The following is a 12,994-nucleotide window of genomic DNA, read 5'->3' as shown; positions in this document are numbered from 1 at the left end:
TATTTGTTTAAAATTTTTTAAATGTAAGACTTTAAGGATGTTTCCATCATTAGATAAGAATAATAAATTTAAAACTACCAAAGAGAGAAAAAAACTGTCTTTTTTTTAAACCCTTACCTTCCATCTATCTTAAGAGTATAAGAGAATTAATTAGTAATAAAAATTACAAAAAGGTTATCTCATCAATGTCAATAGTCATAATAAAATGAATGTGGGAAAATAGGCAGATGAAAAGATACAAAAGAATTAAGAAAAAAAAGCAGAAAAGATTATTCTAGCATTACCAGATCACAAAGGGTCTTATAAAGTAGTTACAACTATAAAATAGTTGCATGTTAGAAAAGGTTAGAGAAATAGATGAATGGAACAATACTAAGAATCCAAGAACTGAACTCTGTGTATGTATATTAATCTATCAAGATCAGCATTTGATAAATCTATATTTTAAAAACACAGAAAATGGAATTAATTCAATAAAATCTTCTAGACAGACTGGTTAGTTATGTTATGAAAAAATTGCTTGAAATCCACATCTCACACCAAACACCAAAATAAACTCTAAATTATATCGGTTTCTGTACACAGAGAAAAACCTTAAAAAAACTAAAAGCAGCAATAATAGCATTTAATTACATATGAAAAGGAGGTATCAAATAAGTATAAGAAATTAGACAAAATTGACAAATTTGAATATGCAAAAATAAAAGTACAATGCTCACTGACATACAGACCATATATAAAAATTGATACTTATCTATGTGACTTAATACAAAATAAAGAATTTTTGAAGGACAAAATACATTTTTAATAATTATGAGATTTTCCAATTCTTTAGTGATCAGATAAATGCAAATCGAGCTTACCACCTAAAGGTAAATAGTGAAAGATGTAATGCTGACAAGATTATGGAGAAATAGATGCTCCAATAATACATTGTAGGTGGGAATATATGTAACCGACTCAGTTTGAAGAGCAATATGGCAACATACAATTAAAGTAAAATAAAGGACCTTGTCTTTTGATCTACTGTTTTCATTACTAGGACTTTATTCTAACAACTAAAGGAAAAGAGGATCTATTTGTATAAAAATACTTAGAGTGGCTCTATTTAAAAAAGGAAAAAAAAACTGGAATCAATCTGTATGTCTGTCAATTGGCCAATGGCTCAACAACTGGTATATTAATATACTGGTATATTATTGTGTTGTAAGGAGATAACTAATATGTATATAAGGAATTATGGAAAGATCTACATGATAGGATGGAAAATTATAGAATAGTACACCAAACTAATGTAACTGCAGACAGACCTGGCACATAACAAAGTATTTGGAGCTTGCTTTTAATTTATCTGGTTCTACTTTACTAAATGCTAAAGGTTCTACATAAGATTTTTTGCTCCTTGTTTTATATGTGGTTTTAAAAAATTATCTATTTTAAAGGTTATTAGGTTCATTAAAAACAGACCAAGGGTTGAGTTACATGGCCCAGAACAGACTTGTCTGCCAGTAATTAGTGCTAAAAACTGAAAGCTAATAGGCAAAACTGACCAAAACTATTCTCAGGTTTACTTCTTGTGGCTTTTCCCTCTGTCTTAGTACCCTGCTGTCCAGTAGGATTTTGATGTTTTCCAAGCTTGTGTTACTCAAGTCCCTTTGATTTTGGTTCAAGAGAGTGATGAATTGCAATCAAATCAAGGAAGAGGAAGGAACATGACGTGATCCTAGGACTTAGAAGTGTAAGACACCTTATTTAGTCTTACACTCTCCTTTTATACCTGAGAAAGATGAGGTAACCTGCCCAAGAACCCAAGTAGTAAATGGCAAGGGCAGGATTAAAATCCAAGCAATTCTTAGGGATAGAAGGAGTTGATGTTATATGCACAGAAGGTAGGACAGTGAGATGGGTTATTCCCCACTTCAGTCGTCTCCAGATATATCTCCTCACTAAACCTGCCTTTTACTCCCCTCTATTAACTGTTCTTGTAGATGAACTTCTTCCCTTGGGAAAAGAGAAAAATCGGCTCTCTCCCCTCCTCTGTGACTTTTTCCTTCACTCACACTGAAGTCATTTGAGGATAGATGACAATCTTTATTCTAAACAGTTATTGTGAAGGGTGAAACAGGAAGATGACCAAAGGGTTAAGATCTACAGGAAGGAAGGGAAAGGAGGGCCCTATCTGTCTAAATCTTCCTTCCTTCCCTCCAAAGTTGAGAGATTCAGGCTTCACAGCCTGGTCTCTGAGAGGTTCAGGTTTGGTGAACCCTGGTCTTTGTCACAGCAGAGCAATGTCCAGACCCAAGGTATCAAGGGGCTGTGAGAGATCTTGTTAGGGCTGCTTCTTCCTCTTCTCAGGTTTCTGGGAAGTAGGGGAATAGTGATTAGGTTCAAGGAGGGATTAGTTTTAGTGCTCAAGATCCAGTCTCAGACAAGACTTCCCCCTTTGCTATCTGTCTCAAGAGAGAGAGCCAGAGAGAGACCAAGGGTTCCCACTCTTAGAATCTCCTCCTCCCTCCTGATTCTAATCCTCCTGAGCCCCTCCCCTATTGTGGAAGAGAAGCCTCTGCCTATTTCCAGACAGTCATTCAAATTCTTGGATTAGACCTCTATCAAAGTTTCAAAAAAAAAAAAAAAAGACTAATGAGGCAGTAAGAGGGTGTTTTCCCTTTTGCTTTCCCTGAAATGCCTTGATAACTTGTAGTTTAAGGCTTCCTGGTGACTCTCTCTTAGTAGACTACATAAATGCCTGTAGGGTATGGAGCACTGTGCAAACTTCAGATGAGATCTCTGCCCAACCTGAATCTTATCCTCTTAAGAAAAACAATTAGAAAATTATCAGATTAATAATAAAGTCTGAGGGGCAGCTGGGAGGCTCATTGGATAGAGAGCCAGGCCAAGAGATGGGAGGTCCCTCAGATACTTCCTAGCTGTGTGACCTTGGGCAAGTCACTTAACCTTCATTGCCCAGCCCATACCACTTTTCTGCCTCAGAACCAATACACAGTATTGATTCTAAGACGGAAAGTAAGGGTTTAAAAAAAAATTTTTTTTTTAAAATGAAGCCTGATTCTTCATTTTACCCATGGCTTTCTCCTTTTGCTTCCAAGTCCCTTCATCTCGACTGGTATTTTTTTTCCTTTCAAGCTTCCAAGTTCTTGCCCCATCTCTCTTCTCTGGCTTTAGAGACTCTTTCCTTATCCTTGCCCAATTCCTTTTTTTCTCAGTTCTCCATTTCTCCTGCAGCTCACTTAGAGACAGTGAATAGTCATTTTTCATTCCATTGCTTCCAACAATAGAATTAATTGAACTGAAAAGAAAGTTTCCTTTCCCTTTGAGAGGCTAAGTGGCTTAAATGTGACAAATTGTTTTTTCTAACAACTTAAGTCTCTCCTCTTTTAGTTACTCATTTTCTCTTGAAGTTGGGAATGCTGTTATCAGATAAACAAGACAGAAAGATATTTCCTGATGTAGTGCAAAGATTTGAGCTGGGTCCAAGATTTAGCTCTGGGACCTTAGGCTAGTCACTTCTTGCCTCTCTTGGACCTCTGTTTCCAAGTCCATAAAGCATATATATATAATACTTGTAGTACCTATTTCATAGGACTGTTATAAGGAAAGCACTCTGTAAGACTAAAAAAAACCCAACAAAACCAAACCTACAATACACATGAGTCATTGCCTCCCCCAAACAAAAGGAACTGTAAAGAAATGGAAGATTTCTCACCATTTTCATGGTGAAAATGGCTATATTCTACACTTCTCATCCAATAAAATCAAAGTATTCAGTTATTTGTAATAACCTAAGAGAAAGTATAGGTATGTAAGAAGTAGAGTCAAGGACCAAAAACCCAAAGAGAATGCCAGAACACAAAGGCTAACAAGCCCTAGATTTACAAGTGTTTGATGGTAGAATGGTTCTTAACAATCTCACCCTAAGAACATTGCTATTTTAATGATATATGAGTGACAAAATAGCTTTTCTACACAGCTCTTGTAAAAAAAGATTAATTTTTTATTTTAAGAAGTTAAAAGAGCAAAAGCCTAGACTTTTCCACCTTTTTGCTTTTCCACTAGACAAATTCATACCTTGAAAGACTTGTGTTTCCTGAGTTTGGTCCTCTCCAACCACAAACTGAATAATTTTTTAAGCCATTAAAAATCTCTGGTATTTCAAAATAAACTTGCCAACCTCTCCTAGTATTTGTATCCTCTGTGGTCCTGTCACTGTCACCTTTGCAAATACTGAGTATGTTTTTACACCCCTATAAATATTCCTTTTTCTAAGCTCAAACCTTCACTGGTTTGAGCTCAGAAGAATTGCAAATTATTCTTACTTACATCAGGAAGTCTGTATAGCTTCATTGTTCTCTGTAAAGTCATATTTCTACTCAAGTGAGAAAATTTCACTTCTACCAATTTTCTGGGATTTAGTGATCGATGCCAGTATCTGGAAACACAGTGCAACAAAGACTTTTAAATCTGATTTTCTCATATCATTATAAAGTTATTCTTGTTTTCCAATGCTTTTTCTAAAGCTTTCACTATAGTTTTTTTTAGCCAACTAATTCAACTATTCAACAGTACATCACTAAAATCTATAGACATCAGAAAGTTACTTTTCATTCACTTTTTACCTCTCAATCATTCCCAGCATCCACAGTAATATTTATTTATTTATTTACTTTTTGACCCTTTTTTCTCCTTCCTTTCTTTTGTAAAAGTAAATCTTGAAGTTACAAAAGGTACATCAATATTACCCCAGTTCAATAAGATCTTTAAACCCACCACTGATCCTGTGAAGAGCAAAGGCAGTGATTATCAAAATGATTTGAGGGTGGATAAAAACTAAATCAGTGGAACAGAATGGAGAAAACATTGAGAAACAAAGGTATGCAATAGATTAGGGTTTGAAAAACCCATGACTATCAAATACAGAAGAGAGCAATCATTATGGGAGAAGATGGCACCACAGTTGATTAGACCCACAACCTGTACTGCATATTTACATATTTCAAGGATATAGAATTTCAAAGGTATAAGTTTTCCCTTTGCCCATTCAGAAAGCAACTATTCTGCCTTCACAATTTCAATTGCTGTGCCTGAAAAGTTAATTCCCTCATGGCCAACCTGATAATGAGCCTCTTTGAACTTGGCTAGATATGTCCTTAGATTAGAAATGCCTGGCCTGCTCCTGGCCTGTACTCAAAGCCTTGGTGATATGATAGCAACTACCAGCTTGTACTCCAGTGACTCAGCCTTCAGGAACCCATGGTTGCCTTCCTGATATGAGAGCTCAGAACAGGACTTTATTTTGTCAGTGGAGATAATAACTGGATAAATAATGTAAACTCCAGTGCTCTAAATGTAAATAAAATATTAAAACATTTGAAGAAAAAGGAAAAGCACATTAATTTCAGATTGAAAGAAAAGTCCTTATCTTCTGACTAAAGGAAGAAATTATTAGAGATTAAAAAGGATTGATCTGGCTTGTAGAAATATAAGCAGTATGTTCTAAATAAAAAAAAAATAGATTAAAAAATTCTCATTTGCTTTTGATTTGTTTCAGTCCTGTGATTTCATGGCCAAAGGGAACTCCCTCTACTAGTATACATCTCCATCTATTCTGCAACTTAAAGTCTTAGAGAATTTCTTGGGGGTAACTGCAAGGTTAAGTGAAATGTCCATATTCTCACATCCAATATATGTCAATGGCAGGACTAGAACACAAATTATCCTGATTCTAAGACTGATCCTCTTATAGACTATTCCATGTTGCCTCTCTGTAGTAAATATATCTGATAAAAATCAGCCATCTAGCACACAAATTTACCAGTCTAATACCCATTCCCCAAGGTTTCAATAAGAGGTGTCAGAACCATGTGTGTTAAAGAAACAAAAATACAACCTTGAAAAATTAAGATATTGTTAACTAAAAAAAAAAAGTGATATTATCTTATATGCATCAAGTTAACAACAGCTGTAAAAAATTCCATGTCAGTAAGGTTCTCCAGGGAAGAAGTAGTTATGAACCTTTTAGGAAAACAATCTGGCAACTTATGGTAAGAGTTACTACTACTAAGCCTATATCCTAAGGATGTTTTTAAAAGGCAAAAATTACCCATCTTCATAAAAATAGCCATAGTAGCTTTACTTGTAATTGAAAAACTTATTAGCTGAGGTACTTGATGATTAGGGAATATTTGAATAAACTGTGTAGGGGGTGTATATGTTAATGTACTATGACATAAGATGACAGTTGTGAAGACTGCAAAGTGAAGAAAATAGTAAGATTAAAATGCATTCTATATTTTTAAAACCAGCAATCTGGTAAGTATATAAAGGAAAAGGAAAACCAACATAAGGATTTATGGGCACAAATATTTTCTACTTTGTGATATTTTGGACTTTATGATTTCATGATCATTTTTACTATTTATTTTGTTCATTTGATTGCTGAGGTTAAGTTTCTAACAAAAGTCTTTTACAAGGCATTTCTTTACCAACAGAAGAACCTTAAACTAGAAAATCTTTAAATATCATCCCAAAATTGTATCTTTAACAAATAGTTACCCAAGAAAATGCACACTTGAGAATCACAGTTTATTTTGGCTAGACATTATAACATCTACACAGGTGAACTTTTTGTATTTTAAAGTGTCTTCTCAAAATATTTTATTTTTAACTTTTTCTTATTTTCTTGATGACCTTTTCCATTTGTGTATTTAGATTTTGTTGCTGGTTTTAAAAATATAGTGAAATTAATGTGGTTTTGTTCTTTTTCTATTTAATTAGAAATTGAATCCTTTAATGTCCTTATAGTACTTTGTTTGATAATCTCTTCTTTTATATATATATATATATGAGGTGAACTTGGCCACAACTTAATATGCCAGCAACTCTTAATGCTGACTTAGGAAAGTGGCAGTTTCCCCAAACTGGTGCTGCTACCATGGAAGGAGGAGTTTCCTTTCTTCATTTTACCTCTCTCACTTCTACAAGTCTCTGACTGGTAAGAGAGGGAAAAAGATCTATAACTAGTGACTTGGTCATCTGGTAGTCTGGAATCAACTCTTCCATTTTGGCTTTGCCTGCTTAGTAGCACTTCCCTTTGGTGGGGCCTTGGACCTTCTAGCTTCTATATCAAGTAGAAGTACTTGGAGATCTCATCAGCTCCAGTGGATTTAATTATCATCTCTTTGCTGGAAAATCAAATCTACCCATCTTGCCCTAATCTTTCTGCTGAATTCTATTTGCTGGTGGAGATAAGTAGGCTGTTTTCCCTCCTTGTTTTCCTTAGGAGACCCTTAGTCAGGCATTTCAGTTAGCTGCAGTCAAGCCCAAGAGGACACATTTTTCCCCAGTTTGATTCCTATGGCCATTTTGTTTTCTGTCTTGTAATCCATAGAAAATGGCCCTGGGGTTCTGAGTTGGAAAGAAGAAAAAATGTTAAAAATTTGAATTTTAAAAGTATGTGCCTTTTGATTTTAGTCTTTAAAAACTCATTGCTACTAGTCTGTTGGGGTAAAACATGGTTAGAGAAATGCTTTCTAAGCTAAGAAGATAAGGCTCTTAAGATTGTGCTATATTTTTAGGATGGGGGAAGGATTTGATTAAAAGGAATCCTTTGTAATGTTTTTAAGTACAGTTAAATTTTTTGGAAAAAGGTTTAGTTAAGTTTTAGTTTCTTTGATGAATAAAAATATTGTCCTGTATGAAGGATTAATAAATGTCTGCCTTGAAAAAAATGCCCTAATGGAATGTGTACTACACACTTATGAGCCTTATGTATTTATATATTAAAAGAGAGAGAAATGGAAAAGACAATTGGGTGCAGCAAGTGAAAATGACTAAATTATGACCTGGGAAAAATAATTTACTTGCTAAAAGAATACCTTAAGGCTTTAATAAGAGTATATCTCATATCATATGCCTTCTGTCATTATTTCCTCCTTCACTTTTAGTCTGCCCCAAACCCCTTTGTTCACACAAGTGATCTCATTCTATCCAATAGATTTCCCACTTCTGTCATTCCCACTCTCTTATCTTGAGTCTCTTCCTGTCTGCTGGTTACTTCCTTTGTCTCTTCAAATATGCCTGTATCTCCCCTATTTTCAAAAAATCCTCACTTAATCCTTCTGACCCTGTTATCTTCTCCCTTTTCTATCCTTTGAGGCTAAAATCCTTGAGAAGTGCCTCCACTTTCTCTTCTCTCACTTCTAAATCCTTGCAATCCAGATTCTGACCAGTCTGACCAGATTCCACCAGCCATCAAGAGATCATGACCAATTACCAAATTCCAGTGGCTTTTCTCAGTTTTAATTTTTCTTGACCTCTTTACACCTTTGACACTGTTGACCACCCTCTTTCTCCTTGATTCTTTTTTTGTCTAGGTTTTCCAGACACCACTTCCCTGGTTCTCCTTTCAGTCTCCTTTGTTGGATCCTCATCCAAGACTTCCTTCCCAACTAGCTGTCCCACAGGGCTCATTCCTGATCCTCTCCTCTTATCCTTCCATACTAAGTAATACTTTGGGGATCTTATTACCTCCCATGTTTTTAATTACTTTCTTTCTGCTGCTGACTCTCAAAACTGCCTATTCTGCCCTAACCTTTATGCTGACCTCATTGTGTATCTCCAACTGCCTTTCAAAAATCTCAAATTGGATGTCTAATAGACATCTTAAACTCAGTGTGCAAGACTGAACTCATGATATCTTCCCCTAAAGCCTCCCCTTCTCCTGCCTTTGCTTTTATTATAGAAAACAACACCATTCTCCAAGTCTGTCAGGTTCACAACCTAGGAGTCATCCTAGATTTCCTTGCTATTCTCCCACTCCTCTTATTGAATCTGTTGCCAGGGCTTGTAGATTTTACTTTTGCAACTTCTCTTGAATTCACCTCTCTCCTTTGACATAGCTACCACCTTGTTCATGCAGCCCCTCATCACCTTACACCTGGACTGCTGTTGCAAAATACCCACCCCTGGTGGGTCTCCCTGCCCTCTTCCCACTTCAATTTATTCTCCATTTGTTTACCAAAGTGATTTCTTAAAGCACAGGACTGATCATGTCAACCCACCTCCCCACACACACTTAATAAAACTTTAGCAACTCTTTATCACTTCTAGGATCAAACACAAAGTTCTCTGTTTGGCATTGAAAGCCTATCCTAAATCAGTTTCATGCTACCTTTCCAGTCTTCTTACATGCAATTCTCTTCCATGTACTCTTTGACCCATGACATTGGCCTTCTTGCTTTTTCATGAACAAGAAGACACTTGGCATTTCTCCTTGGCTCTGGTCATTTTCTGGAATTCTTTCTCTTCTGTCTTTATCTCCTGGCTTCCTTCAAGTCCCAACTACAATCATATATTCGAAAGGAAGCCAAGCCCTTCTCAATTCTAGTGCCTTCCCTCTTTTAAATATTTCCTGATTATACTGCTTGTAGCTTGTTCATATATATTTTTCCACTTGTTGTTCCTCTAATGATTGGAGGCTCCTTGAGGGCAGGGATGGTCTCTTGCCTCTTTTACCAGTGCTTAGCAAAGTGCCTGGCATATAGTATGAACTTAATAAATACTTCCTAACAGGCTGAGGTGAGAATAATCCTTGCAGTAAATAAAGTTATCTATGCCTCTTTTACCCACTGTTGCCATGCATTCAGTGTGGCTCTTGGAACTGCTTGCCATACACAATAGGAAAGAGAAAATAGTAAAGGAATAAATAACAGAGGAAAAAAAAACATCCCACACATATTTGTTCTCAAAAATGAATGGGGACAAAGGAATGATATGCTAATAAACATAATACTAAATCAGATGCTTCAAAATGCTCTTCCTGAGCACTGCAGCCATGTGCTCAGGCTGGAAATGGGAATGGAAACAATGGTAGCTTTAATTGACAAAAGCATTCTCCTTACCTGCAAGTAGCCACTGGTTTGGGAAGTACTACTCCTGCTGTATAAACAGCTTGAAAAATCCCCTCCAAGTTGACTCTTCTGGTTATTTCTCTAATTAGTACTGGTGCTACTCGTTTTGATCTCAACTTCTTATGAACACAGAGAAAATTTATCTCTACCATCTTCTTCACACTAAGAAACAAATTGTCAAAAGTTATGGATAATACAAGAAATTTTTTGTGCATAAATTTGTATTCTTTGGAGTTCTTAAAAAAAATGGACCAAGTGGATTAACTCAGACTCTACCAGTTTGGATACAATTAGAGAAACTTACCTTTGATTTTCTATGTGAAAAAAGCTTTGCCAAAACAGCACAAGATTGTTATGGAGGATACTTTTCAACAGCTTCAGTAGCAGTATCAAATGGTTATATATAAGGGTAATTATAAATAAGCCTTTACTCAATATACTTAAAAGTGATAAAGTTGAATTTAATTTTTAAAAATACTCTAAAATTTACATATTTCTTTAACTTGGAATTCTCTCTGCAAATCACCTCTTCTTCCATAGGATTTTATAATACATTTGTATAGATTTGATTGTAAAACATTTTACAAAGTCTGTGAATACTTTGCTTCTTAAAATTATTCTGGCCCCTTTATGCATATGTTCTTTTTGCCTGAACACAGTGAAATAAATGCCTTCAAGGCAAGGCCTTTAGGAAATTATAAGATTTGTGATGGTAATATGGCGTAGTTTGGATCATTAAAGAAATTTGAAGATGCCAGGCTTTGGCAATTGAGAACTTTAGGCAACCCACACATACGTGCGTGTGATAGAATGATTTAACATGTGTATATACATATATTTACACATGCTAAATTATTCTATAATTCTGGATCACAGATTGTTAAATTTGCCCATTACCCTAAGGTATATTGGGTAGGACTACCCATCCTATTTCTATACATATGCCTTTCTGTCTTTGCAAAACTATCCAGAACACTCATTTTTACCTAAATCATTTGCATAAAAATGCTTGGGGGAAGCAGGTGGGATATGTATTGTAGATGTTGTACTTCCTAGCCCTTGGATGCCAAGATTATCACAGCAAAGAGGTCATTTTTGAGATGATACAAAAATATACATATAAAACTCAATATATACCTGTCATAAATCCGAATGCTAGCTGGGATAGCACTTATGAACCCCACTAGTTTTTTGTTTGAAGTAACCCTAACTCCACAATGCCACTGAGGCAGCCAGCCTGGAGGACGAAGAGCCCTAAAATCAGTTCAGAGACAAAGGAAACCATGTTAATTTCTGTGGTTCAAAGAAAAAGAAAAAGAACAAAGAAGGCGTCTTCCCCCTCAAAATGACAACTTATGTGCACACCCCTCCTGGAAAAGCCAATGCAATTTGTTACTCACCATAAGAGGAACTCAGGGGAATAGTCAAACCTGAACATGTTGTCATCATCTTCTACATAATTTTCATTTAACAATGTATACAGCTCCTTGAGCTGGGAGCAAAAGATAAAAGATGTGTTATACTTCCACCTTTCAAAGTCAGCTCACAACTGCTTTACTCAGTTGCTCAAAGTGATAATTGTTTGTTTTACTCACTACTTCAGCATTACTCAAGTCTAAGGTGTCCCATGTGAAACCCTGGGGTAAAGAATATGGTTCTTGACGGATGTTGTCCTTATCTGGTTCAATTGCACCATGAGATGTAATTACTTCATCTGTGAGAGTAGGGAGAGAGAGGGAGAGAGACAGAGACAGAGAGAGAGAGAGAGAGAGAGAGAGAGAAAGAGAGAGAGAGAGAGAGAGAGAGAGAGAGAGAGAGAGAGAGAGAGAGAGAGAGAGAGAGAGAGAGAGAGAGATAGAGGTTTTCATTACAGGTTGTTTTAACTATTTAAAATTTTGGCCTAACTTTACTTAAAACATTTCATGTTCTCCTCCATTGGATTTGAAGCTCCTTGTGAGTAGGTGAAGGACCCCCTTTTTTTTTAACCTGCTAGGTTGCTGGAGAGAATAACACATATACACAAATGAATACACACACAAAAGCAGAGAAATGTTTACCTTTGTGGTAAAAGGCAAGCAGTTTATAATGTCAGAGAATAGTGACTATGTAGCCAACAGAATGAAGCACTCATACAGGGGTGAGCAAGGTGATGAGGAGACTTGAAATTCTGCTATCCAAGTATTGTTTGACAAACTAGTTGGGTTTAGCGTGGAGGAAAAAAATGAGATGTGTGTATGGATGTGGAGGAGGATAAGAGCAGACACGATATCTATATCCAGATGTTTAAAGGACTGTCATATAAAAAAGGGATTAAGGCATGTTCTCCAAAGGGCACAAAGGGTAATGTATAGGATTTTGTAGAAGTGGATTTAGGTTTCCTTTCATTAAAACAACAAAATCCTAACAATTCAAGCTTTCCAGAAGTGGAATGGGCTGACTCTTCTTGAAGATGGGGACTATCTTTTGTCTCTTTTTTATCCCCAGCACTTAAAACAATAGCTGGTACACAGGAGGTATTTAATGATTTTATGACTTGGTGTTATGGAAAGGATTCCTGGTCACACATGATTAAATCCAGATGACCTTTGAGGCCCCTTTAAACTGTGTGATTCTATGATTAGGTGAAGTTATAATCTATTGAAATAGCAAAAGCTACCATTAGGGAGCAGGTTTAGTAGCTCCTCAAACTTCATCCCAGGAAAATACTACGAGGCATTGTGATTGATAATGCACACCTGATATGAGATACCCCCCAAATGTCAACTTCTTACACTGTACCTTAGAAACATATCTTAGAGACATAGATATATCATATCCTCTATTAGCCTAAATGTCAAACATTACATATTTATAAGTATTATCAATACTTTACCTCCCAGAAAGGCATAGCAGGAAAACAGAACACACCAGATATACTTTGGGGCTCAAAAAAGTCACCTGGTTATTAGATGAGAGAAGCAGGCCAGGTTCATTTGTCTGTCCTGTGCTCAGCAATGCAGAAGGAGCCACAGTGATGTCTCCAAATCGTCATGGCATACACTGTTGGCATACAGTACCAGACTGAGTCT

The 12,994-nt window shown here is 36.1% G+C and overlaps 1 protein-coding gene across 3 annotated transcripts in view; it reads right to left on the bottom strand.

The window, feature by feature from the left end:
- NMT2 (N-myristoyltransferase 2) overlaps nucleotides 1–12,994 on the bottom strand; it is an 85,146-nt gene that overhangs the window by 31,978 nt on the left and 40,174 nt on the right. For all 3 annotated transcript variants that reach the window (XM_001368464.4, XM_007504926.3, XM_056800160.1), the window contains exons 4-8: nucleotides 11,522–11,640; nucleotides 11,327–11,418; nucleotides 11,064–11,180; nucleotides 9,918–10,088; nucleotides 4,339–4,447 (exon numbers count right to left, since the gene is read on the bottom strand). In XM_001368464.4, coding sequence (XP_001368501.1) covers nucleotides 4,339–4,447; nucleotides 9,918–10,088; nucleotides 11,064–11,180; nucleotides 11,327–11,418; nucleotides 11,522–11,640 — 608 coding nt within the window. The remainder of the gene's footprint in view (nucleotides 1–4,338; nucleotides 4,448–9,917; nucleotides 10,089–11,063; nucleotides 11,181–11,326; nucleotides 11,419–11,521; nucleotides 11,641–12,994) is intronic.

This window comes from Monodelphis domestica, chromosome 5 (assembly GCF_027887165.1).
Source record: "Monodelphis domestica isolate mMonDom1 chromosome 5, mMonDom1.pri, whole genome shotgun sequence".
In the NCBI taxonomy this organism is placed as follows: Eukaryota; Metazoa; Chordata; class Mammalia; order Didelphimorphia; family Didelphidae; genus Monodelphis; species Monodelphis domestica.
Note: the sequence above shows the minus strand (reverse complement) of the source record. Positions and strands in the feature narration are given on the sequence as shown.